The 27,731-nt window shown below is 47.3% G+C and overlaps 1 protein-coding gene across 1 annotated transcript in view; it reads left to right on the forward strand.

The window, feature by feature from the left end:
- The window catches only part of LOC140250245 (protein eva-1 homolog C-like), a 158,102-nt gene extending 133,769 nt beyond the window's left edge, over nt 1–24,333 (forward strand). Inside the window, exons 6-8 of the mRNA XM_072332827.1 lie at nt 13,179–13,343; nt 16,667–16,840; nt 23,202–24,333. Of these exons, the coding sequence (XP_072188928.1) occupies nt 13,179–13,343; nt 16,667–16,840; nt 23,202–23,566 (704 nt within the window). The 3' untranslated portion in view covers nt 23,567–24,333. The remainder of the gene's footprint in view (nt 1–13,178; nt 13,344–16,666; nt 16,841–23,201) is intronic.
- Nucleotides 24,334–27,731: the final 3,398 nt, after the last annotated feature.

A 27,731-nucleotide genomic window follows, 5' to 3' on the forward strand; every position in this document is an offset into this window, starting at 1 on the left:
TCTAAGGCCAGCACATTCATTTTACATGATTCATCTTTCAGACAGCATTTTCTGCCTTTCCTGCATGCTGGTTGACTGACATCCAGGTAGTACCTGAATAGCAGACTGTGTCTTGATGCCTGCTGTGTGGCCGGCTGGCTGCTTGTGTCTGTGCAGGGAAAAGAGCGATTTCTCTGTCCAGCCGTCCCTCCCAAGAGGCCAAGACGTGGTCTGACCATTGCTGGACTGGCACTCAGCAACCTCAGCTAACTATATTCCCATTCCGCAGCGGTTACTTCCACACCATGAATGCAGAATGGGCACAACTGCTTTTCATTTTCTCTGTGTTTGTAAGAGGAAAGTGATTCTTAATCAAACGCTGTGGGAGCTTTGTTTGACTGAGCCCCATATTTATTGGCAACATTTTTCAGCTCTTTGCTGCAATGAGGGATGAAGCGCAGCACAAAGGGTACAGAGGGCTGAGTTCAGCACGAATCACACAGCCAACTTTTATGCTCTTTCCTCACAGTTTGTCTTTCATGGGGGCTGTGTCCATCTGTGTGAACGTGCCAGCACCAGCTGAAACCAGTGGAGGACCTCCTATTGAGCTCTACATTAAGGTGTCCTGGGGCAGGTGTTCCATTAATAATTACTTCTGTGAGGAATTTGTACCCTCCAGAGCTGGAGCTGGAGCTGCATCTGGGAGGACAGCCCTGGTAGGGAAATACCTGGTTTTACATAGAGCGGAAGGTTTCTGTCTCAAGAGAGCTGGAATGCTTATAAATTTCTGGCTGTTCATCACTTCAGTGGAAATGGGGAGATACAGCCCATCCCTTCTGCAGGGGATTGGTCCTTTCTTTCTCTTGGGCTGTTTCTTCTGATGGTTCTCCTGGTGGTGCAGTCAGGGTCCTTCTTGTTAGAAAAATCTTGATAAGTACTGATAAAGCAACAAGAAAATAAATAACGGCAAGGCATGCAAGAGATGTCGTATGTCTGTGAAGTTAGTTGCAGAACAGCGACAGCTGGAGAAAAGCACTGGTGGGAAACAGCCGCTGGATGCTCATTAGTCAAATGATTGATACAAGAGAGGCTTAAGACTTAAGTTCCACTGCAGCTTGGCACAGTGGTTGTAATGCTATTTAAGAGAAGGTTTAGAAATCCAAGAACACGGGGGAGATCAGTTGCATATCCATCATCTGTTTTAACTGTCACTTAATTAAAATACACAAAGGTTAAGTCAAAGACTTGCCTTTGACTCTGTATCCTTCCACAATCGCATACCCTGCTGCATTCTCTAACACAGTCCTTTTGTTCTTGGAGGAGATACGGTAATATATCTCCTTCCTGTTTCTGAGCAGTAGCAGCTCTATACTGTGCTAATAAGTCATTTGATAGGAGTGTCCAGCTAGGGCTGCCGGCGTTCGTTCTCCCTAATGTTGGAGGCTGAGTGCTGCTGTCCGTGTTGCAGAGGGGATGCGTGCAGTTCCACAGGGCAGGTGGTGCATCGCGGATGGTCTGTCAGAGGGTACCTCTGTGTAAGTGAGGTTTAGTGTTGCTGGCACGGCTGTAACTCGTGTGCAGGGACAGCTAAGCAAATATTTTCCAATATTTTAACTGTCTTTTTTACCCACGGAGTATTTTGCTATGTAGTATTTCTGAAGGGCTGTCCATTCAAATGGTGCATAGCTGAATACGTGTCACGGCTTTGAGACTGAGTGCTGTCCTTCAGGGCTGTCCCTGGTTTTGCAATTGCAGTCACAGCTTGGTTGGGCTGGAAGGGACCTCAAGGATCACGAAGCTCCAACCCCCCACCACAGGCAGGGCCACCAATCTCCACACTGAATACCAGCCCAGGCTGCCCAGGGCCCCATCCAACCTGGCCTTGAACACCTGCAGGGATGGACGGGGCATCCACAGCCTCTCTGGGCAGCTGTTCAGCACCTCACCACTCTCACAGGAAAGAACTTCCCCTGACATCCAACCTCAACCTGCCCTCCTTCAACTTAACAGCAGGACAAGGGGAAATGGTTTTATCTACCCCTTCAAAGAGCTGACTCTAGGGATAGAGAGCAGATCTTTCTTGGCCTGACACATCTCCAGGTCAGCAGCATAATGTCCTTTATATTGCTATGGAGCTGTGATTCTGTGTCCCTGGTGCTTTGAGTCCCAAGGAACAGCCCTGACCTCAGAAGCCAACCCAGCTGCTTAGCTTTCTGCATTTGACCTCTGGGCTTACTGGGGTATGTCTGTACTGGTGAGCCACATAAAAACAGTGCCAAAGCCCAGGAATTGAATTCCTGCAGCTGGAATTCGATCCACCACCTTGCGAAGCTGCAGGTGCAGTATTTGGTATTGCCATTCCTGACACAGCTTGGAGCTGAACTTGGCCGTATGCTGTATCCAGTGGGCATGGTGATGGAGCCATTATTTTGAGTGCTAAGAGAGCTGAATTCCACAGAAGTTGTCAGACGGTGCCTGGTTAATGACATGTTTAATTTCCTAGTACTCCTGTAACCACAGTTTATTTCTCCCAGGACATACTAATGTGGAGGCTAATACTCTTCTGTGTCTGTTTGATGGTTCCAAAGATCAGCCAATCTTGATTTTATCTATCAGAAAATTGTGGTAGGATTAATTGGAATGCTGGAAGGGCCACACGCATTTCCCTTCCTGTGTTTCCTCATCACTTTGGGTACCTCTGCACGAAGGTCAGGGCCTGCCAGCAAGGCTGGGCTCATCTCTCCTACGCTGGGATGCATCTCAAGATCCTGGCTTCCTTCTTTCTGTTTGCCAGGTGTTTTAGCCTGCAGATAGCTGTGGATGTTGTATACTTTGCGTCTGGAATTTCAGAGGAAGGTAAACAGTGCAAACCCTCACGACATCAGGCCCTCTTTGAGGGATAAGAATCCTTTCTGCTTTCTGAAGATCAGCAAAGCACAGTAGCAGTTTTAGTTGGGTGGCAATGGAACAGGTTTCTATGTTGGACTTGCTGAAGTTCTTGCTGAACTGGGAGGAAACTGGAAAGGAGGTTTACATGAGAGTGAGCCAGAGATGAGCATTCTGCCTTCTTGCAGTCAAAGAGTTAACGCTTTGATCTCTGCTCAATTACTTTTTGCTCTCTTGCAGTGCCTAGCAGTCATGGGCATGAGTCACAGCCCTCTCCTGCCAAGCTGAGGTCAGCTTTAATACTTCAATATCAGATTTATCTCCTATCAGCAGTCTGTATCTGGCAGTCGACAAGTTAACAGGTATTTTTCTCCTCTGACTGTTAGGATCCCAAGCAGTTATCAGGGTTAAGGTAACCAAGGTGGAATACTTCAGATTTGAAGTAATGCGGATGGTTATTGGAACTGCAATTAGTAACAGCTTGTTGCTATAAACTGAGCAGGTTGTGAGGTAGATTGTATCCTAAGCAGTTGAATTAATAAGGATAACTTTTTCCCTTGGAGAACCTGCCACTTCTATTTGTGAGCCGGGAAAGTCCCGCAGTGTGTGTCATGACAGAGAGGAGCAGTCTCCATGTTGGTGTAAACTGTGGTCATCCCAGCATGGGACAGAAATACTTGAGTGGGACTGTGTGAGCTTCCTTAATGCTTACAGGATCCCATAAACCATCCCTGTCTATATGGCCTCTTAGAAATGTGCTTGTTAAAGGTTTACTTGTTGAAAAGATGTTAACTGGCTCTTTGTGTTGGATTAATCCTTTCATCTGATGCTAAAATATCAGAGTCAGTGGGATATTCAGTAGAGGGAACAAACGCACTGTGTGATACGGAGCATTAATTTCCACTTGAAAGAAGCAGCAACTTAAACTGAGCGAGTGCCAGATAAAGGATCTGCTTTGAGTTCAGGTTGGTGGCAATGAAGGCGTGTGTTAAAGTCTGAAAAAAAGTTTTAAGAGTCCCCTGAAGGAAACCTAAAAATAGAGGTGATACATCATGGAATGAGAGCACTGGAGGCCTCACAGTGCCTTTGCTGTGAGTTAGCTGTTAGCTGTACTTCCTAGGGAGTGCAAAGATGCATCTCCACGTACTCTTTTTATTCGGTCATTTAGAAGGTGAAGTAGGAGAGATGGAATTAACAGACCTTGCTACCCAGACAGACCTAAACTGGACTGTGCTCGGCAAGGACCATGAAAAAGGAAGAAGTCCTGCTGACCTTCTCAGAATGACCACCGTGAGGTTTAGCTGGGATGGCAACACGATGAAGATTTCCCATTGAAAAAGTATTGCAGATAGCTGGGATGTGCCAGACCTGCTGATCTCCTAGAGAGGTCTCAAGGGAGCCCCAGTTTCTCCTGGAATACTTTCTCCGTTCATTGGTGTGCAGGACTCAGCTGAGCATTGTTTAGCTCTGTTAACACTGGAATAAATGAGAGAAGCCCTTTCCCCATTTATACACCCATATGTATATGAATGCATATAACTTGTGTACTTGCAGCTCTTGCAAAGCCCTCAGTCACACTAATGCAGACGTTTAACTGAAATGGTTAAACTGGGACACCAGTCAGCCCACCTGTATAGCTGATGGAAAGATTAACTCCCACCCATCTCACTCCAGTAAGGTGTCTGCAGGTGGTGTGGATCCAGGTATGGTTTGAGAAAGGGATTTCCATATAAATTAATCTTAAGCGCCTGAGTATGGAGGTGGAAAAGAGCAGGCTGGGGCTCTCAAATACCTTCCTCGCTGAACATCTCATGACGCCTAATAGAAACAAACATTTAGCTTTTGAAACCTTGTGTTTGCTTACAAAAAACCATTATGAAGTGCTGGAAAGCTGCCACAAGCAGCACTGCACGTTCCCCCAGGTTTTTGTTGCTCACGGATTGCTCTTGGTGGGAGTGACTGTAGGGCTGGTTGTGTCAGAGCGGGGGGTGAGTGCTCAGTAACATCACTGTGCCAAAACAAAGCTCTGGCGTTGTGTTCCACGGTGTGGGTCTGCTTTTATGGGTTGGCAAGAAAGTGGCTGTAATTTGCTGTTCAGAAAGCTGGCAGTTACTTGCAGTAGCAGTTGTAGCAACGCTTGAGCACGCTGTCCTTACTGCTCCCTCAGGATGTGCATGGATGTGAGAGGATGCGTGCTGTGTGTTTTCCTACCACAGAAAAATAATCATTAAAAGTAACACAAAAAGAACTTTCCGCAGTCTAAAAACCAGATAACTTAAGGCCAGTGCTGCGCATTAGGGAGTTCTGCTGCTTAAATGTACTTGTTTAAAGAAATGGGAGGTTTAATTCTCTCATAATTGAAAAGCATCTATAGGGTTTATCCTCAAAATTTCCTCTGGGATTAGGAAATGTCATTCCCAAAGGAAGAGATCTCACAAGTTACGACTGTACAAAGTAGAGGATTTGGATTAAAAAGCACTTCTGCCACTTTGCTCACAGATCCTTGGATTTTGAATTTGTTTGTGTAGTCCGGCTTCTCGTATAAGCCAAGTCTGTACAACAGAAGCTGCATCAGGCAGATATCTTAAACTGTATTTTGGCTCAGTAAATACTAATTTGCATTCATCTGTATATGACTGAGGGGCATTTAGCACTGTAGACGCTTTATGTCATTTATTTCACTTTTAATTCTTACTCCAGTTCTCTTATAAGCTTTCCTTCTGCAAGGTTTCCAGCTTAGGCACAGCCTCTCTGGGCAGCTGTTGCAGCACCTCAGCTCTCACAGTAAAGAACTTCCCCTGACATCCAACCTCAGTCTTCCCTCCTTCAACTTCAAACCATTTCCCCTTGTCCTGTCACTGTCTACCCTTGTAATAAGTGCTGATTGTAGCTACCCAAGCTTCTAAAAGTAGCTGCTGGAGGTGATGATAACAGTTTGATCCATACCCACCTCAGTTCCCTAAATTGTCTTACATCTGCTCAGTATAAAGTTGCAGTCGTGGTCTCCTTAGGGTCTGGTGGAGATTAGATACAGCTGGACTATCAGAGAGGTCCTACAGCTGACAGAATGCACCATGAGGGATGTAGCCAAGTATGGTGAAATTTGGACAAGGTTCGGCGTGAGGCACATCCTGCTGAAGACGTGTAACCTAGTGAAAGTGTAGAACTCTACTGACTCCAGCACCAAGCAGAGAACTACCAGATGAACATAACTCTTCATATCTGCAGGTATCTTACAGGGCTTTCTTCCTTTTGGTCCATTTTTCTCTCCAAATGGAGCTTTCAGGGAGCAGACTGCTGTGTGTGATGCTTTCCACTGCGCCCCTTGGAGACAAAAAGCCACATCAAGCAGGAGATTTGTGAGGTGCTGGAAATAGGTGCTTCAGATTCTGTTGTTACATGTGGGACGATGAAAGAACAACAACTCACTTTCATGACTATGAAAGCAGAAGGAAAGCTGCCTGTGGATAGATCGAGTACATCATTGGCTGGAGATTGAGGTGTTTGTAGCTTCAAATCCTGATGTGAAAAGTTCAGGATAGAAGAAAATATCTGAGCAAAAGATGTTCAACAGTTTGTAAGATTTTAACTCAGATATACACAGGAGAATAAATCCACAGGTAACATTGCGAGTCATTAACTGTACCTAATTAGGCTCCTAAATTTAAGTAGACAGAATCTCCCCTGGGGGATTTCAAGGCACCCACCTTTTATAGTTGTGGCTATACAGGGAGCTTAGGAATTTAGGTTGTTTAAGGATGACTTCCATAGGGCACACAATTGTTGAGTGCCCAGAGGAGGTGAACTCCTGCAGTCCAGGGCAGGAGGGGGAAGGAGAGGCTGAGAGGTAGCAGTGCCTGTTTGCCCTATGGAGGGTCTCAGTCAGAGGTGCCCCTTGTTTACCTTCATCTCCTAAAACCTTGTATGTCACAGGCACACGCACCTCCAGGAGTCCACGGGGAGAAGTGATGAGGCTGAGTGAGTTTTTGTTGTGTGGTCTTTGTTTCCGGACCAGAAATGTTTGAGTTCTAAAGTTACTTCTGATTACAGCTGTGCGAGAAAAGGACGAGCATCTCTTCTGCGGAAAGAAAGCAAGATCTTTGTTTCTGTCTATATCCTTATTGCACAGCATTTCTGTAGTAGATGCAGCAAAGGGAGAAACATCTGATAAGCCTCAATAGCCTTGGCCAGAGCTCTCTGAAAGTTGGTCTGGGTTGTGCCAGGCATCCCAGCTTGCTCCATTTCCAGCCCCAGACGGTTGAATTTCTGCTTTGGGCAGTGTCTGCAGGGAGGGGGAGGGCAGGAGGGCCCCAGCGCAGGCTTTGGGTGTAGGTGGCTTTGCTTATGGCAGGGCTGTTTTCCCAGAGAATCTCACTTGATTTCCACTCACTTGATGCCTGGAAGGGGACTTGCTGTAATTGGCATGAGTCATTTCCCCTTTATCGGTGGTTTGGAACCTCCACGCTCAGAGAACGTGCCTGCAGTAGGCTGAGTAACTCCTCCTTCCTCTTGGATGTTGCATTTATCTTTGGTTTTCTTACATATGTGATTTTTCTTGTTCTTTTTGGTGGTCTGATGCCCTCACAACCCAGTATTTTAGTTAATACTATTGATGGATCATGTGATGAATTTGTGTTTTAGAGCACTTGAAATTCTTCCAGCTTTGCAGTCTAAGGGAGCTGTGTACCACACATGTACCTTACATGTGTGCTAAGAAATTGCTTTCTTTTAACAGTTCACAAGCATGAATGATTCCATATCTGCATGCCATGCATATTCAAGTCTCAAACAACAGTGCTTCAGAGCTGCCACCTTTAAAAAAAGTGCATTAGTTTCTGTGGGGTGTTTACTCACAGTTGGGTGTTTTTATTATTTTTAATTAAAAACATGTTGAGCATTAACAGTTTCTGGCCCCAACCTGCCGCGATGAAAGGCTTGGTTGTAATTTCATCAGTGAAGAGATCATGCTTTATTCAAACTGCGTTCTGTTTCAGTCATTCACGGCAGGATTTACTGAAGGTCCTGCAAATCTGCCTCAGTTGTACTGAGCTTATGGGCTGCAAATGCACAAATGAATACATGGCAGAGGAGTAGAGACTGACAGAACCCATCTGAATGTTTTTAAGAATGAGCTTTCGTGGATCTCTTCTCCTCTGATATGTGTGTGCAGTGATGATGGAGGTCAGACAGTAATCGAGTCCTGGGAGCGGATGTCTTTAAACGTGTTTGGGACCGTGGAAGCATCAGGAAATACGAGAGGATGGAATTAGCAGAGAAGGGGTGGTTTGAGTGTGGGGCTGAACTGCAGTGAGACCAAATTTTCCTTTCTTTGGCAGAGATCCCCTCCGTGAGATTGGGCAAATCACTTTGATATTTGAACACTTACTTTCAAAACTCAGTCCCTGAGCCAGTTTCCCATCTGTATAATTCGGGGGTTATAGCAGTCAAACGTTTTGTTTAGTGGAATAATAGATGCACTTAAATTGAAACACTCGACAGCATTTTGGAATAGAGATCCCGAGAAAGAGCCATGATGGAAAGCAATCTGATGTGGCAAGTAGCTGAACCTGCAGAACTGGAGCATTTAAAACCAGACGGATCAGCACAGCAGAAGATGCAGCAAAGGATCTTGATGAAGAAAGAGGCGAGGTGTTGGCTGGCCTTTTCCATCTCTTAGCACAGTAACTTGGAGTTTTGCTGCTTGTAGGCACAGTAACTTTTAGTCACCCGTCTGTCTTCTGGCCACGTAAGGGAGTGCTTGTGTGAAAATCCCAGCAGAATGAGTCTCTAGCACCTACAAATGAGGATGCTGTTAGCAGCATCACACGGTCCTGCCAGTTGCTGGTACTCAGGGCTGATAGGCGTGCTCTGCCACAGAGCACACTGTGGCTTTCATTTTCATTTGCCTCTGTTTGTGCAAGGAGGAAGGTGGCACACAGCGCTGGTGTGGATGTGTTGTGGGGTTGGTACCATTAATTCATTGAATTCAGTGAATAATACAGGTCTTGGATTGGGAAACGTAATAAATTATTGGTAGCACGATGCGGATTCAGAGAGATGAGCAGTCTTCCAGTGAGAGAAATGCGAGCAAGGAGCTGGCTCTGCTTTTAGAGCAGAGAGATTACAGAAAGATTTTAAACCCTTATCAGCTGCCCACATTACCTGAGAATGTAATCATTTGATTGAATGCCCACATCTCAGTGCTGACTGCTACCCTCTGAGAGAACAAAGGTCCCAGAGGTTCTCCAAGTACTGCCTCTTTCAACTCATCCCAACTCAGTTCCCATCTACTTTTTAAGGTGCAGGGCTCCTGACTATCAGACCTGTTAGCGTTGTGATTGATGACCCTATTTCTTTCCCTTTTGTCTGTGTATATCGCTTGTTCTGCTGACTGAACTGTGTTAAGTTCTCTGCTGGATTGCATGCAGCAGGCCAAGTGCCAGCCCTTCCCTGCCAGGATTTCTGTGCTTAACACTGAGAGGAGACTAGAATCTGTGGTACTTTTCTGGTGGGTTTAATCATAAATAACATTTTTTGACACCTTGCTTCAGCTCATGCCAGGCTTTGTGTCAGATGTGCTGCTCTCTGGAGGATTTAAGGAGGGTATTTTGAAGGAACCAGATGTTTAATCTTTCTTGTGGAGTTGGCTGCTGCATAGAAGCTAGTTGGAAATTGTGAGGTGCTTTGCACTTGGAAAAGCCTTTCCATTTTACTTTCTTAATCAATCCATCTGAGCTGTATATGGCTTTAGCGTTGTATAAACTAGAATAAGAACAGAGCCACTATGTGCCATCACGCCATTTACTCTTTGCAAAGGTAGGTCTGTCCTGGTGAAATGTCCTCAAGATGTTGATGGAGCCCACAAAGGAAAGCGGTCGTTACAGATGAAAACGTTGCAGGTTCCTCCTGCTTTTCACTAAATTGCTTCCAGATTTTTAAAGGCAGTTGCTGAGATGAAGGCAGGAGCTGGGTTAGGATTTTTACAAGTACCAAAGCTAATCACAAAGGTTAAATATCTGCCTGCTCCTGGGAATCTCTTTACACAGCCACTTTTATCTTTAGGCACCAAAAGCCTGTCGGGCATTAGTCTTTCTATACCTGACCTCCTTAGCCATCCCAGGGGGATAACAGCACCCTAAGGTGCCTTAATGATAATCCATCTTTGTGAATACTTCCCTCCGATTATTTCTCCTTCTCCATCCTTCCCTGGGATGCTGCTGACCAGCTGCTGTGATTTAGTGATGCTTTGTTCTACCACGACTCCTGGTACCACAGGTGGCATTCATAATGGCATTATCGCAGGTGCCAGGGTGGGAGGGAAAGCTCAGTTCCTTAGATGTGCTTAGGAAAAGGCCTTTTTTGTCCATTTCTTTGACTGCCGAAGGGTAGCATCGCCTGTTCAAAGAAAGGTGCAGCTCCACCCAGCCTATGTTCTGTGCCAGAGCTGACCATGAAGACTGGGAGGTGAAAGGAGGTCTTCGTAAAGAAGAGCCAATCTGAAATATGAAAGAGTAGCCCAAATCTACTGAAACTGCATTTCTGTGTTCCTTTTGCTTCATGTTCTTCTTCAGACATGTATCGGCAGGTTTTCTGGTTGTGGTTTGGATGAAAAGTATTTAAGGCCGTATTGATTTGTTCTCCAGATGCCTTTCAGGCCCTCAGCCTGAGACGCAGCAGTATCTGAAGGATCCTAAGCCTTGTGCAGTTAGCACACCAGAGGGATGGGATGCCATTCAGAGGGACCTAGACTGACTTGAGGAGTGAGCCCAGGTGAACCTCATGAGGTCCAGCAAATCCACGTGCAAAGTCTGCACATGGAGATCCAACAACATCCGCTACCAATACAAGCTGGGGAATGAAAGGATTGAGTGCAGCCCAGCTGAAAAAACACATGAGGGTGCTGGTGGGTGGCAAGCTGGACATGAGCCAGCAAGGTGCCCTTGCAGCCCAGAAAGCCTGGGTTGCATCCAGAGCAGTGTGGCCAGTAGGGTGAGGGAGGAGATCTGCCTCTACCGAATGCTGGTGAGGCCTCACCTGGAGCACTGCTTCCAGATGTGGAGTCCTCAGAGCAGGAGAGACATGGAGCTGTTGTGGTGCATCCAGGGGGGGGCACAGAAATGATCCAAAGTAATGGAACAGCTCTCCTGTGAGGACAGGCTGAGAGCTGGGCTGTGCAGATGGAGAAGAGAAGGCGGCGAGGTGAGCTGAGAGCGGCCTGTCAGTATCTAAAGGGGAGCTACAGGAAAGAAGGGGACAGGCTCTTCAGCAGGGTCTGTGGTGACAGAACAAGGGGAAATGGCTTCAAGATTAAAGAGGGGAGATTTAGGTTAGATATAAGGAAAAAAAATAGGGGTGATGAGGCACTGGCACAGTTTGAGTTCCTAACAGAGGATATGCATCCTTTGCTGCCTTCCCATCAGAGGACAGCTGCCAATTCAGATTTCACTACAAATTGCTGTGCCAGGTTTTTGCTGTTCAGAAGCTGTAGATTTTCATGTCTGTTTCCTGACCTGCTACGACTCCTCTGATAATGCGAGAACTTCAGCATTGATATCTGGGCAGCCCGATACAGGAGGTCAGTCTGCAAATATAGTTACAATTCTCTTTGCCTCAGCAAAGACAGAAAGTAAAACACGGTGTAAACAAGGCAGTTGGATTGCTTCCCCCACCAGGAACATTTGTACTTATGCAGGCAGATTTACTGGCTGTGATTAAATCTCACACTCCGGCTTGGCAGCTGATGAGCTGCAAGGGGCAGTCAGGAATTTCCTTTCTCTTCCAGGGCTGCACGCTTTCCAAGTCTTCCCTCCAGCTTGTGCCAAGGATCTCAAAGTGCTTTGGTTTTTTAATTACTCTTCTTCACGCCTCTGCAAAGAGCAACGATGAGAGATAGCACAGTCTGCAATGGAGCAGTGGGGAAACTGAGGCATGGGAGGTGGCGGCCAACTTGGGGCGATAGAAGCTGTGACCATCGGACTTGGAGGGAGGGCTGAAGATCACAGCAGTCCTCTCCTGGATTTCTGTGGGTCTAACCATCTTGTGTCAGCTCTCTGTAGTCTGTATCTTTAACACAGTAAAGTGCTGGCTGTCTGCAGGAGCAAAGTGGTGCTTTGATGTGCGTATTAGGGTACAGTCACCAGAGGGGAAAACATATTTCTCCTCTGTAAATTTCCATTTCTTGGTCCTTCAGCATGCTGTTCCTCTAATTTCTGAGCTGAACAGCCTATAAAGCATTGTTTGTTGCTTTTTTTCTCTCTGTATAGAAAGGCACTTTGCTCTGAAATAGCCTCAGGTGTTGGCCATGGCTGAGGCACAGAACTGGTTCAGCTCCATAAATGATACGCTGCTGTGTCCCTGCAGGGCAAATCAGTGAATTTACTGTGTGGATTCACCTTCAGTGGGTGTACTCTAAAGGAGCTGCACTGGCTTTGATTGCTCTGCTTTGAGGTACAGCCAAAGAGAGCTGGCCTCGCAACATCAAGGAGGGAAAGTAGTTTTCTTCCTAAGGCATACATTGTTCCAGAGGGACCAGCGATGCACAGACACAGCTCTGACAGGCACGTTAACCTTTCTCACCTGTTACACTGAGGATGAAATAAGGTACTAGCCAAGCCCGCACCATCTTTCTCAGGATGGCAGGAACACAGAAGGGGTCTTTCTCAGCATGGCTGAACCTTGAAGCCCAACGAGGGGAGTATTTTAGGCCTCATGGTGTGGAAAGAGTTTCTTTTAGGTAGGACTTCTTATTCTGTGGTGGATAATTGAAGCTTTTTTGTTGTTTTGCTTTGTTTTGTTTTGGTGGACAGCATTGTCCAGAGGTGGGTTTTGGGTATCCAGAAATACCTGCTGTGCGGTCTCAAGCCAGCAACATAATGGCTAGAGGGAGACAAGGATTAAAGCATAACTGACGGTCTCCTTTGCTGGGGGCTTCCTGCCGAGCCTGCCACCATGACAGGACCAGCTGTCCAGCTGGAGATCTCTGGAGCTCAGGGCTGGAACCAAAGGCCAACTTATCAGTCATTTCATTGCCTTGGATGGATGTCTAAGTAAGCTGTTTGAATCTGACCCTCAGTCTAGTCTCAAAGCTTAATTATAAGTAAACGATATCTTGAGTGCTTCATTGTTTCTAGCCTTTTCTCCTTGCGTGCCTCCGTGCTGGCTGTTGGAGTGCATTCATCATAGTGGTAAATGAGTGCCTGTTTGTTCTGCACATGATGTAGTTCAGTATCAGCTGAACCCACGGCGTAATGCGATAATTCTCATTCTGCTCAGCTGAAGTACCTCTAACAGTTGTGCTCTTCTTGCTCCTTCAGTTCCCAGGAAGCTTCTGCATGAAACCCAGCCAAGACCAATCAGTTACCAAGGATTTCAGAAGCCACGTCTTCCACTGCGACCAAGGGTGTTTGATCCCAGTGTTACAGGAGACAGCGTCTTCCTTTCTGATGTCTCTCTCCCCAGTGTAGGACGTGCCCTCCCAGGTAACTATGACTATTGTAATGCTGGCTCACACCTTACTGTGGGGTGGTAACACTTCCCTTCTTCTTATGGAAACTTGTACCTGGTTTCTGTTCTGTACCCATCCACATCACGGTCAGAACGGGAGGTTTTGAGGCATTAGCACTGACTGACTCAAGTGAACTGCTAAACTCACACCAAATTTCTTGAGATAGCAGTCGTGGCCATGCGTGTCAGAACTCGTCACAGAGGTACTTTGAAGACCCGTCTTATACAGTCCCAAATGAAAAGCAGGGCGAACCCAGCAGGAGGTTGCTTTGCTGGGGACAGAGGAGTTTCCAGCTGGGCTTTGAAATGTGATGCCATTTTCATAAAGGCGCAAAGTGGAGAGAGATGCGTGAAGTCAGGTCTTTGTTATCAAGGTGTAGGTGAGTAGAAGGAAGGGATTGGTTATGAATAAAGGAATATGGCAAGTGAGCACCTAGTGGGCTGCGCAATGTTTTTGCCTCGTGTTTCCCAACACAGTGGGGGTGGTGATGACATGACTGCTGGAATTTCCTACCCTGCACTGCAGCGTGGGGGTGGCTGTGCACAGAGCTGCCTGTGTCTGTCTGTGCTGTAGGCAGCGTTAGCTCACAGCCTGGGTAACCAACCTGCAGGCAGTTGTATGCCAGCAGTATCACTTTGGAGACCTTACTGCAAAAAGGATTGCCAAGAAGACAAACCTTGGATTAGCCTGAAATAAAATCTGTGATCTTGGTGGGTCTTTTAAACAAGAAGAAAAACGCAGAGCTCACTTTCATTCCTGGAAACGTTTCACTCCGACAAATGACACCTTTTTTATTTAGTTTTCACATCGTTTGTTCATTCATTGAAGGAATTGCAGTGCTTTTCAAACAAAGATGTCAGGTTAAAATTAACGGCTGAAATATTGTTTCAGAAATCACAAAAGGAAATATTTGGACGTTTCTGTAATCTCCCTTCCTGTTTTATTTCTTGTACTAAAACTGTTTGCTGAAGTCAGCCCAATATCTTGAATAATTCCTCCTATGTTACCGGGCACATTTTCTGCCAGCTGAAGTACTTTTGTTCAAATTTGGAGTAAAGTGGCAGGGAAAACAGCCCGAGTCAGTCAGAAGAACTAAGATAAGGTGGAGGTGATGAAGGGGTACCCAGCAGTAGATGGACTGAAAGGGCAAAGCAGGTCCTTGGAACTAGCAAGAAGAAAAGGGTTGTACTGAAAGGAGATCCTGGAGTAAAAGGCAGACAAGGGAACTGCATAGCAAACCAACACGTGGCCCTTATGATGGTTGGTTGTTCTTCCCTCCTGCATAACCCCAGCCTTTCTCTGTCTCTCCTGTCTGTTCTTGTTACAGTCCTGTAGGTGACAAAACTAGTTGTGTGTTTTTGTGGTGCTCTTTGCTGAAGTAGATTGTATGCAGATGAATGTTCGTTGAAAAACTTGTTTGATTGCATCTGATCTTGGGACAAGTCAGAAGAAAAAAAATTTATATATCTTTTTACATCTCCCAGGAGAGAAATCGTGCCTTTCTCTCCTGAAAGACACCATTTTGCACAGCTTGTTTTCCAAGGGATGTGCAAATCCCCACGGGAGTTTGTTCATCTGAGCCTTTCCTGGCTGGTGTATGCATCCAGGGGCAGGATCCTGTTGCTGTCACACAAACGTGTCATTTGTAGTGGCAGAAGCTATTCTAAAAGAGTGGGAATTCTCCCCACATCCCTTCTCACGTCTGCCATCTGTGTATGTCCTGCTGGCGCTGACATGGCTTCCATGTCCACGTGAACAAATACATCACGCTTTTAAGTTCCTGCTGTGCGGGGAGAGCTGAGTCACTCCATTAAGATCTGTCAACTAACAGTGGGATTCCCTTGCCGTGGTTTAGATACACAGTGCCACATGAGATGCTTTGAAGTACCCAGGGCATCTCTGGGAGGGCAGTGGTTCAGCTTGAAGGAATAAGAAGTGTACTTGGTGGCAAAGAAAAACTCAGCCTTCTCTTGTTTGCATCCAGAAACCCATGTTCGAAAGCCATCCTCTGAGGCAGTCTCCTCATCCTCTGAGGCAGCACCTTTGTAGCTTGTTAGGTGTGATCTTTCCAAGGCCACGCAGCCTTTCAGTGGCAGATAGAACTGCACCCATGTTCCTCAGGGCTGATCCCTTACAGCAACGCCTGGACATCCATCTCTGCTGCTTCTCCTCTGAGGCACATTAGGGCTTGGCATTGCTGCACACACTCAGCCCCCTCCATCCCGTATTACCTGTTCTCTCTGACAGCCCTCCTTCTGTTACCGCTCCTCTGGGCTGTGCCACTTCCCAGCACGCACAGCCGGAGGCTGAGTGTCTTGTCTGGCTTTGCTGGGTTAGCAGGGAATGGACACAGGCTGAGCACAGACCGTCTGTGGTTGTGCCCTTTGCGTGGCACTGGAGGAATGGCAGGAGCTGGACCTGACAGTCCTGAATTTAATACTTGCAGATAAGTGGAAGCCAGGTGTGAGCTGGTGGTTTTACAGTGCGCTGCTTGGAGCCAGACACCCAAAAGGAGCCTGAAAAGCCGTAACAGCTGCCCTTAAACAGTCACATGGATGATGGAGCTGGATCCTGTGCACTGGTTTTCATATGTTGAAAACAATTAGTGTTTTGTGACCAGTGAGAGTGTCTGCCAGCAGATCAAGGTGCAAGAAGTACTCGGCCAGGAGCTGATAAGGTCTGAAAGGGTCTCTTTGAGCCTCCTGGAATTATGTGCCTCCTCAGCTCTGGTCTTCTACAAATAAAATCAAATCATTAACTCATGCTTGCTCACCTTCCCAAAGGGGAAATGATGTCTGGGTGGAACACAATGCAAGTGAGCTTCTGAAGGCAGTCATAAACTCAGATTCACCCTTCCCTGCAAAGCCTGGAGAGAAAGCGTTGTCTGTTTGCCAGGTGTGAACGGATCTCTGCAGCACGACTCCAGCAGAGGGTTGCCAACTCTGCCTGTGTTTTCCGTGCCCATGTGCAGACTTAGAACAAGCTTAGCTGATAAAGGCTCCGTTGATGTACATAAGATGAAAGAAACCCGATTCTGTATTTGCTGAAACATGGGTGGGTGTGTCTGCGCCGTGACATGAAAGAGCAGGAGACGGTGGAGAGAAGATGCTGTTTGGATGCAGACAGGGCATGGGCTCAGCTGAAGTTAACTGCGAAGGTTTTGTTGCCCCAAAAAGGGGAACGAATGTGGGTGGATGGGGCTGAGCAGCACCAGATTTCTGAAGGCAGATGAGGATAGGTAGGGCAGGACAGGGCTGGTGCACGTGCCTGGTTCCTCACTCCCTTTCTGTTTCAAAGCAGAGAAGAAGAAAGGGAGGTCGGCCACCTTCTACCCTCTAGACAACATCCCCTTCCTGCTTCCTGTGGATGAGACACAGCCGCCAGAGTTCAGCAGCAGCATGGAGCCCGTGGGCGTCAGCACAGAGATGGCACTGCTCAGCAACGTCCTTGCAGCGTACGCCTTCATCACAGGTAGGTCTGGTGGCTGCTGCCGCTGTGTGCTCCCACGGGCTCTGTAGACCCTCCACGGAGCCGACATCTCAGTCACTTACAGCCAAATCTGTTTCTTGGAACTGCTGGTGTTTTTCATTTGTCTCTCAGCAAATTCTGCCTTGAGAGGCCTGACCAGGGCAGCTCTGGCAGACACCACGCAGCAGGGTTTATTGTGCTCTGCTTTCCCCTGGGTTTAACTCATCTGAAGTTAAATCCAGTGTGATTTTAAATGTGGTCTTCTTTCTAATGCTGTGTTTTTCCTGAAGATCAAAGCCTGGCACATAAGGAAGGCAAGCTTGTTGTCCCGTAATTTGGAAAATAAGCAGCACTCAGATCATTACCTGCTAAAGAGAATTTGGCTTATCTTCAGTAGGAATGTGAAGATGAAGTAGCTTGCGAGTCTGCTTAATTATATATTTAAATGTAGTTTAGAGCAAAATTTCCTTGGATCACAGTTTATCCTTCACCCACGTGTATCTTTCAAGTCACAGAGGAATAGTCTTCCTTTTAAGATTTGCATTAAAAAGTTACTCTTGAAATAGAGACTGTGTGCTCTGTTCAGTGCTTGGGCTCAATATCATTGAGAGTAAAAAGTCCAGACAACGTAGAGCAAATAGTTTCAATCTTGTCAAAAGTAGGAACTGACTGCAGAGCTGGAGGATCCACCCCTACAAAGGGGGCACTGGCCCAGCATGTTTTAGGACAATCTCTGCTTCTACAGACAAGTATTTGGATTGGAAGTAACTACCTTGGGCTTTTCATTTTAAGTAGCTTAAAAACAGTTTTTCTGCACATTCAGTGAAGGATCCTTCTAAAAGTACCGTGAATATTGAATGCAAAGTTCCGCTTTTCCACGTATTGAATGAATGGTTTCACTGAGATTGGCTGTTGGTGGCAGCCTAAATGCAAGTAGTGACGTTCTTCACAAAAGACAACTGAGTGGGACGTATTTTCATTGCTTGGACTTCCTAAGGACAGATTAGAAAAAGCAAACACTAAATGTGTCTTCTGTCTATCACACTCCTCCCTTCTCTTAGCTACAACTATTTTTGATGAGGGGAAAGAATGCCTGTGTTCTCAGACTTCACCACTTTGGCTTCCAGTGAGGAGTTCCCGAGCTCCTTGTGTTCTCCACTGCACTTAACCATGACTGTTAGATGAATGTTAATCTCAGTGGTATGTAGGTTCAGTTTGGTATTTATCACCAGAGTAATTGATGACTGCCCTACGGATTGAAACAGCAGATGCCATAAACTCTTTTTATTTGCTACATGTAATGTTGTCATTTGCTCTTAGGAAGGAGGATGGACTTGGCATTGTTTATTTTGCTATATGTTAGTATGGGGAGGAGGCTTGATGTTATGAGTTCAAAGACATGATGTGTGACAGGGCAGAAATATAACTGGAATAAAACCTGAGGCACTGCAGAGCTACCCCTCTTCTTGTTGCAGACTTCGGGCAGTGGAACACTTGGAAATGTTTGTGTTTGCCCAGGTCTGCAGCCTTGAATGGGGCTTATATCACAGCAGCTGTTGATGCCCATAGAGGAGTCACTATAGTGGCTTAGGAGAGGCAGGGGCCTGGGTGGCCAGAGAGGTTTTGGTTCATACATCTTCCACCACCCCTGACCACAGCTTCTGTGCCAAGGGGAAACATCATGCAAGAAGTGATTCACAACAAAGATGTCCCTCTCAGGTGCACTCTGCAAACTGAAACTGAAACCGTGCCATTCTGAGTCTGTGAAACTGCCCTTCAGGACTTACTTGTGCTGCTGGGTTGGATCAAAACAAGGCTTTGTAAAGGCAAATTGCAGATAGACAGGGAAGGTACATACAAGCTGTTTTTTTGTGCTTGGTGCAGAGGATGGTGTACACTCTCAGACCCAGTCCAGGAAAAGGATCTTAGGGGCGCTTGGTGTTGCATGGATCAAGTGCATGCTTGGAAAGATCCGCTCTGTACTTTTCCTGCCTCCTGGCAGTGGAATGTTTCTTAGCCTGAGGAGATGCCTAAATTCCACGTCCACGCTGGGGTTTGCTTCTTCTGCACAGAATGGCAGGATTGGTTGGGAAGCTGCAGTGAGGAGCTGCAGGCTCTGTTATTTGCACAGTTGGCACATGCAGAGTCTTACAGCACACGGAGGGGACGAGCACCAATATTGGAAAAGCCTCCGGGCTCATTTCTGCCATTGTTTGGTTGCAGTTGCCATATAAGTGTTGGGAATGTCCCTGTTGACAACCACGGGGTGAAAAATCACAGCACAGCGGGAAGCAAAGCCCCTCTGCAGGAGAGCTGGTTTTCGCTGTCAAATCTGTTTGCAGCCATCACCGTGTTTAGGAGCATGACAGCCAGTTAAGTGTTACCCAGCTAACAGAGCCTCGAAAACATTTCTTCAGAAACAGAGAGTCAGTAGCACCTGTGAGAGTGGATTTGTCAGCTGGTCAGACAAATGAGTCTTATGCAGAGGTTGGTCCTGCAAAAGGCTGAGGGATGCCCTTAATTTAAAAGCCATTTATTGTGACAGAGTTGGGATTATAAATGGATGCAATCCCTGTGTGTAAATCTCAGTCCTGTTATTTGTCACGGACCTGATCCAAAACCTGTGTGAGTATCTGGGAAGACTTCACTCCTCTCAGTGACAGCTGGACCTGCCTCTGCAGTCACAGTCCTCCAGCAAGACCAGAACTGTCCCTTCTGTTTGTGTAAATATTGCATGTCTAAACTTCCAGTGCCTTCCTTTGGATGGAGGACTTACTCCAATTTTGTATCCAGGATAAAGCGGTTAAAGGGGAACCTCCACAAATCCCTGTTTTATTCTTCCATAAGCCCTAAACCATTGCTGCCAAGTTATTAACAAGGAGCTTCCAAAAAACAACCCGGGGGGGATCATTCCAACTTTTCGACTGCTTGGCCTGAGCTTTCTTAACCAGGGGCTCCTGGAGAGCTCCCTCTGTTTGGGCAGGGGATTTCAGCAGCCTCTGGGGCTGACCGTAAATTCCCAAGGAGATGTTAGTCCTACTGTTTGTGTGACTGTGCTTAACGCTGAGCTCTGAAATATCCCTCCCCGCCGAGGTTTCCGAATGTATGAAGCCATCAGAGGAAGCCAGCAGCGTTAATGCCTGGATTGCTTTGTATTATTGAAACAATTTATTATAATAGCGGTAACAACCTTGGCCTGTGGCATTTCCTGGGGAATTAATGGCAGTCTGGGCTGATGCTCCCAGCAGATTGTTAGCCCTCAGGAAACAGGCTCCATAATTGCTGCTGGTTTGGTTGGAAAAACAAAACAAAATGTGTTTCTAATTTCTGGGCAGTTTGGGTGAATAGAAAATAGTGGGGTTTGTGTCGAGAGTTTACAAAGAGCGTAGATCTTTTGTCTGCAGTGATTGAACTCAGGCCTGAGTCGGTGACGTTTTTATCAATGCATTCAGTCCAGAAAGAGAAATACCACAGAGAGGGAAGGGAACCCCATCTAAAGAGACTGACTGCAGCTGGGTCCTGCCAGAAGTGGGGGAGAAAAACAGCCTTGCGCCGTCATCCACAGCAGTGGGAGAAAGAGCTCCACTGGTCAAAATCCTTGTGCTAGAGGGGTGGTGAGGCACGCGTGCATGTGAATTCATATCGAATTAACTGTACTGTTAACTCCTGTTACTGGTATCTATGCACTCCTAAAGAGTTCTTGAAATACTCTGAGATGTGTTACTGGGGGCGTGATGGATGTGAGCCTCCCTCGAGTTTTGGAAGGTTCTGAGCATCCATTTCTGAAGAGGATGCCCCTTTCCGTTCTTCGCACGGAGGACGTGCAAAGGAGGAGGACTGATCAGCCCCCAAATCGAGGCTGTTGCCGACTTGGCTGCTTCAACTGAGAAAATACCAGAGTCCCTGTTTTTTAGCTTAAGTTGCTCTTTCTGCTGTGGAAAGAGAGATGTTGCTGCACAAGTGGATTGTACGCCTGATAAATGCCAAGGCTGCAGTTGAATGGAGGGTTACAGCTCATGAGGAAGTCCAGACAGTGTCTCAGATGTTGACAGAGTAGCTGGAGGAGCTCATAAATGCCAGCGAAGCCCAAAGATTCAATTACAGCCTTCGCACTGCATGGAGGGCTGTACACAAAAGGACGAGCAGGGGATGAAAAATGGTTGCTTAAGTAGCAACAGAGGTGCTGCTTGCACATGAGCAGGATACAGTAGCATGGAAAAGGAGCAGGGAGGAGAAATGAAAAGCAGGACATGGACAAAAATGGGAGAAGAGAAATAACACGTGTCTGTCTCAGGCTCGAACCCACGTTTTTTTACGAGTTGCTTTAAAAAGAGTGAACGGTGGAACTAATGCAGGCAAATCAAGCCCATGTGTGTGCAGGAATGTGGCGCTCAGGAAAGTGCTGGGCATCATGTCAGCCAAAGCCAGAGCAGGGGCAGGCTGCACCTCCTGCCTTCCGGGACAGACGGGTCGGTCCTGCTCATTTATCCATCCCTGTCTGCGTGTCTTTGGAGTCCTCCTTGTGCCTCCTTGCAGGGGAAGCTTCGCAATTACTGTTATGAGCTGTGTTGCAGATGGAGGTAAGGGGGGATGATGACACATTTCCTGGGGCTGCCATGTCTCTGGAATTAAGACCACCTTACTGTTCGTGCTGTAGCAGTACGATCGCTTTGCTATTGCTTAAGCTGGGCTGCAGTTTTTATCCATGTTCCAGCCCTTGAGTTCAGGATTCTTAACTTCACTGGGGTCAGGGTTTCATTCAGTCAGATTGCTGCAAGAGCGACCAGCACATTCTCCATGTTTGTTCTCATACCCTCTTTCTCTTTTGCCTTCTGTTGTTTTTTGTTGACTCACCCTTCTCAAAATACCTTAGCTTAAAGTCTCCAGCTGTGGCATCCTTTGCTTCTACAACTACTGCTGCATGTTTTTTCCACTTCTGCATTGCTAAATGCATCTTTTGTAGCTCTTTCCTCCCTCTTCTTGTGCAGTCTGTCCTCAGCCTCTTTTTTCCGCAAGTCTTCCCCATTAACCACTCCATCAGGTCTCGTGTTATATTAGCCATATTTCAGTCTGTCACGACATCTTCCTCTTCCATGGCTTGTCATTTACTTTTGAGATCCTTTTGGTAGAAGCACAGAACAGAAATGCTTCTTGTTCATGTAACTGTTCTAAGAACCATCCTGGGGCACTGAACCACGCATTGCCTTGCACCATGCGCAAGTCAGTGTCTGGGTTCTGGACACAGAATAGTTTAGGTTGTGTGGGGCCTCCAGACATCAGCTGGTCCAGCTCGCCACTCCTGCTGTTTTTCAGTTCTTCTGTAAACTTTTATTTGGAGGAAATCATTGGAGAGTGATCTAAAAACATAGCGTGGGGGGTGAAGGTAGAGCTGAGCCTTCTAGTTTTTCCAGGGACCAAATAATAGCCTTTCAGCTGTCGGGATCTGGTACAGCTTCATCAGTGAGTTCAGGGGATTAGGGCTCATCTGAGGAGTTGACTCCATCCTTGACCTCAGGACTTCCAACTGACACAGCAGAACAGAGCTGGCTGTGCTTCAGCTTCACCCGCTCAGGGTGTCTGTAAACGTGCAGTACTGTGAGGTGGTTTAGCCCAGGGCAAGTGCAGTAACAACATTATCACAATTACACTTCTTAGCAGACCTGGACCAAAAAACACCACCCTGTAGTAAGTAAAACGATAACCTAGTTGAAAAGGCGTTGTGGATCCTTTGGAGTCTTGTTGTACCACTACAAAATGCAGCTCACTCATCGTGTCAGGGCACAGACCCCGCAGTGCTTCTGTAGCACAGGTATTCTGTTTGGTGGTCTGGGCAGAAGGCCAGCACGTTTGCCTTGGAAAAGCAGAAGAAACTTATGAATAAATAATACACATTTTTCCACGCTGCAGGGCTTGACATTTCAGCTGAGCCACAGCACAGAGAGAATGTGAGGCTTTATAGTACACTCTATTCCGTGTGCAGTGATAATGGCTGTGACAGAAAGATGCACTCAGTTCTGGTTGCACCGCTCCCAGGTCTCAGTGCCATTCCTGTAGCAACCAGAATTAGCATCTAATTCATTTGTCAGTTCAGTTTCAGTTCAGTTTATCCTTCCAGATAACTCCGACACAACTGCAGCTAACCTGCATTCTGCATGCGGGTCAGTGCCTTGGCAGCAGATCCACCGGGAAAAATCCCCTCCCTGGCATCCATGGGGAGAGGAGGCGAAGGAGGGCTTGGAAGCAAACGGAGCCATTAGAAACTGCCCCTGTGGAGACCATTGCTGGAGTTTGCACGGAGGAGCAAGTTGTGCAAGTCTGTTCGTTCAAGATCCATTCTCAATCACTGTTTGCTTTCCCCTTTCAGAAAACCCCGAGCGGGCCGCTCTGTATTTTGTCTCCGGAGTGTGCATTGGACTCGTGCTGACCCTGCTGGCGCTGGTGCTCAGGGTGTCCTGCCGCACGGACTGCAAGCGCTCCTCCACCAAAAAACCTCCCCGGGAGAGCGACTGCGACAGCAGCGACAGCGATGCGGACTCGGACAGCACGTCGGACGTGTCGGCCCGCAGGCACCGCCGCTTCGAGAGGACTTTGAACATGAACGTCTTCACTTCGGCGGAGGAGCTGGAGAGGGCGCAGCGGCTGGAGGAGCGGGAGCGCATCATCCGCGAGATCTGGATGAACGGCCAGCCCGACATCCCCGGCACCAGGAGCCTCAACCGCTACTACTGAGCGCTGGGAAGCCGGCCGGCCCCGCTGCGCCGTGGGGCTCCTCCAGGAGGGTGCTGAGGAATGCCGTGCGGGTGCCTCCTCTTTTCCCTCCAGGAGTGCTACCTGGAGCTGTGCAATGGACAGCGGTAAAGCTTTCACAGCCTCCTTTTCCCTGGCGTATGACTGCCACCCCTCTTCATAGAGACGTTCTGGTCACGTCAGAGTTGGCTGCCATCTTCATTTCTGAGTGGCTGGCACAGAGCTGACAGCTAAGAGTCCTCCTGTGTGGGGCTTGGCACCCCGCGGTACGAGCACTGCCCACGTGGCTGGGGAGAGAAATCATCCTGGTTTTGGTTTTCATTTAGAGATGTCGGGCTTCCTTTTCCTGCGGACTTTGGGAGAACTGTGACCAAAGCTACAGCTCTGGAAGGATGACTGGGGAGGGCAGGGGCTGCATCCTGACTGCTTGTCTTGTGACTTCAGAGGCCATGAGATGGACCCGATTAAAACCCAATGGCAAATATGACTTGTGAAGAAATGGGGGGTGGGGGGAGTGTTCTTCCATCACAGAATCATCTCGGTGCTTGGATGTTTGCCACGGTGTATTCAGTTATTTATGGCTGTATTTTCATATTCCTTTTCAATGGGAACTTTGTTTTTTAACCAACACCTCAGGGATAAAATCCTATTATTTTTGTTGAGTCTGTTCTCCCCGCTGGCCCCTGTCAAACACAACCCAGCTCACCTCCAGCAGTGAAACATAGGTAACATAGGAGATGTGTCAGTGATTGGTGAGATGTTAACAACCTCAAAGAGGTTGAAAAGGCTTTTCTTTTTGTTTGTTTTGTTTGAATTATATATATATATATATATATATTTGAAGATGCTGCACAGGAATGTGCCTTATTCTTTTTTTGTTGTTAAAATGAGGTTTTCCTATGGATAGCAATGCACAATGTTTTATATATTTTATTAAAAAAATGAAAAAGGAAAAGGTCTATGTTTACTAGAAGAAAAATGAGACAAAAGAAGCCACGTATAACAACAGAATGGGTAATAAATGCTAAATAAATTCTAGTTTGCTTCAATACATTTGAATTTTCATCCTCACTTTTGATGCTTTTGTTGCTCGAGGAAAATGGTCTGGAAGAGTGAAATGATCCAGGCTGACATCCCTTGCATGCAGGAACCTGGAGGCAGTTTTACTTGGCCTCGGCCCATCAGCCTGCTTCTGCAGCACACACAAACAGGAGCAGCTGAGCAATGCCTTGCTTCCCAGCAGCCATCCTAGAGCCTACCTGCACTAAGGGAAAGAGCACCGGTGATTTCATGATGCTTTCTACCTGTACACAGGTCCCAAATTCAACCTGACCCAAAAGCAAATGTTAATAAAACAAAACAACAGGTGGGGGATGGGGAGGGAGGTGAAAGTGCTTTTCCAGTTGTCCTGTGGAGTTTTCAGTGGGTTACTGACACTCTGGGGGAGTAATAAGACTTGGTGTTCTTCAGGTCTGCACAGGACTGCTGTAGCCCACGCGGCTTTGGGATGCGCTCCGCAGTCAGGCATACTTGTATCTGAAGGTTGCAGAATAGGGGCAGTGACCCAAAGCTGTGAACGCACAGAGGCTTTCCATAGCCTGGTGGGGAGGTGGATGTGGTGGACCTGTCCATGGGAGCACCAAGGCCTGGAGAGCGGGGCTGGCTGCAGTGCAGAGTGATTCCTGTTCCCGAGCCTGTGCAGTTCCATATGGAATGATTCAGTATTGACATGGGATGTAATTTTACAGCTGATATGTAGAAACAAAGCAGGAGGCGAGTCCTGAACCCCGGGTGAGTCTCCAGGTGCTGTGATTTAGTTGGAATTTCCAGTGCTGCGCTGTGCTGAGAGGAGCAACATGACAGGATGAGGGCAGGGAGGTCGGTTTTGTTGGCTGTAACAAAATTCATCCCTTCAACTTTGGCGATTGAGGAGTGGCAAAGGTTTGGGTTTGGAGTGCTGCATCCTGAGAGGGAGATTGCCAGAGTGGTGTTAAAGATGATACAAATGAATGGATTTATGAATGCTGCTTTTCCAAATGAATTCCTTTGTCCAGAGGAAAGGGCGAGTGCAGTAAGCCTGGGTGTGCTTCAGATATAACAAGGGATTCAGATGTAAATCACGAGAAGGCCCACGATACAAACTGATGCAGAATGTACCCTGGGCACTGTGAGCACTGCCGTAAATCTCCCAGCTGAAGCTTGCAAGGCAAAGCAGCAGGCTGTGCACAAAGCTTTCAGCTCAGCCTTCTGTGGGTATCAGTGTGTAACACCGGGCTCACCACCATCACGGTGCATGCAGCACTGCTGTGTACTTCCACCTCCGTTGGTCTCAGGGCCATGCATCTCTAATAAGGCTTTGATTCAAGAAAAAGAAAAATGCAATCCTTGGAGCTGCCCCAAATAAAATACTTTAAGTCATTCTGTAACTATTTCTGGGTTTGATCCAAAGCTATTGAATAGTTTTGGGGGAAAAAAAAAACACAATCAAGCTTAGCAGGGCAGGAGTTGGTGGTTTGCATTTAACTCTATAAATGTACAGAGCAAAAGCAGACAGCTGGAGCACAGAGGAGCTGGATTCACTGCAGAATGGGATCAGATCCATACTCTTCATACCACAGGAGTCTGAAAAGGTAAGTTGTCCCAGTCAGATCCCCGCTGTGCTCTGCTGCTCTTGGTGCGTTGCCCTTTGGCTTCTCAGGGCCACTTTCAGCTCCTGCTATCATTTGCTCTATCGGCCTCTCCTGTGCTCACTGTTCCCTGACAGTCTCACTAATATGGTGTTGATTGCCTTTCCCATGTCCACGCTGCTGCTCACATCCTCCAGACATTCCAGCCAGTTAATAAGGCATGTGTTCCCCTCCAGATTGCTTGGGACCACCACTTAACCCCTTGCCTGCCGCTGTTGCCAGCACCCCGGGGGCTGCGCACGTACAGCAGATCAGCTCAGCTGCTGTGCTGCCAGGATGTACAGCAGACACTCAGCATACACTCATGGTGCTATGGAGAATACGAATTTCCCCCCATGCTGCATGGATCCTCCCAGGTTTCTGGAGGCATCACATGCAATTAAACATCTTAGGCTGGCCCAGAAATCCCTCTGCTCAGTCATTACTGAGGTCTCAATCGTAGTGAAGTTCTAATGAGGAGGTCTGAGATTGTGGTGTCAAGAGTATTTCTCAAAGCATCGTTTGCCTTTCCTTGTCCACTCATTAAAGTCAGTACAGCTTGCTCTGGCCAGTTGCTTTTTGGATTCCAGATTGCCCATTGCTGTCCGTACAGTGGCAGTGCCATCGCCACCATTTGGAATGCTGCATAAAGTGCCCCTGGGTCACGGGTACGGTGTTGCTGTGAGGTATGTGTTGGAAGAAACAGGACCACCTGACAGCTGTTCTGAGCTGTGTGTGCCACAGATGCCTACCAGAGGAAAAGTGAGGGACAGAGAGGAAAGCAGGCTTGGTTTTGTCCTTCTCGGTGCTTGAAGTTTGCAGCTGGCCCACAGTTTCCCTTGAGAATTGTCTGCTGGCTGAAAGGAGATACAGATTCCACAATCCAGTGCCTGGAAACGTGGCCAGCGCCACAGCGAAGGCAGATCTGATGGAGGTCATCACTGATTCTCTTTTCCCTCTGCACGTGAGTGGGCATCTCAGAAATGGCTCCAGATGGAGAGAATCCTGGACCAATGTGCTTCACACTGAACTTCTGAGCAGAGTCCGTGTCAGATGGGTGACAGGGGACACGATCCTTCTGCCAGGGTTATCTTCATCAATTCAGATGCTGTAGCTCCCTCAAGAACGTGGAGAGCACAGCCACATGCTGGTGGCAAGAGGCTGTGACAGTAGAAGAGCATCGGGGTTACGGCTGTGGACATGGTCAGATCTGCATCACTATTATTGGAACCAGTCAAATGTGGCAAGATTTGTAAGTATGCTCTTCTTGGGTAAGTCTCCAAGGGGCAATCTGGCTGGAGAAACTGGTCTGAGCTGTGGGGATGCACTGGTTGGAAGCTGCCCATGTATATAGAATCATAGAATCACCAAGGTTGGAAAAGACCTCCAAGATCATCCGGTCCAACTGTCTGCCTTCCACCAATATTTCCCACTAAATCAGCTCCCTCAGTACAACATCTAAATGTTCCTTGAACACCCCC

This window comes from Excalfactoria chinensis, chromosome 3, assembly GCF_039878825.1.
Source record: "Excalfactoria chinensis isolate bCotChi1 chromosome 3, bCotChi1.hap2, whole genome shotgun sequence".
Classification (NCBI taxonomy): domain Eukaryota; kingdom Metazoa; phylum Chordata; class Aves; order Galliformes; family Phasianidae; genus Excalfactoria; species Excalfactoria chinensis.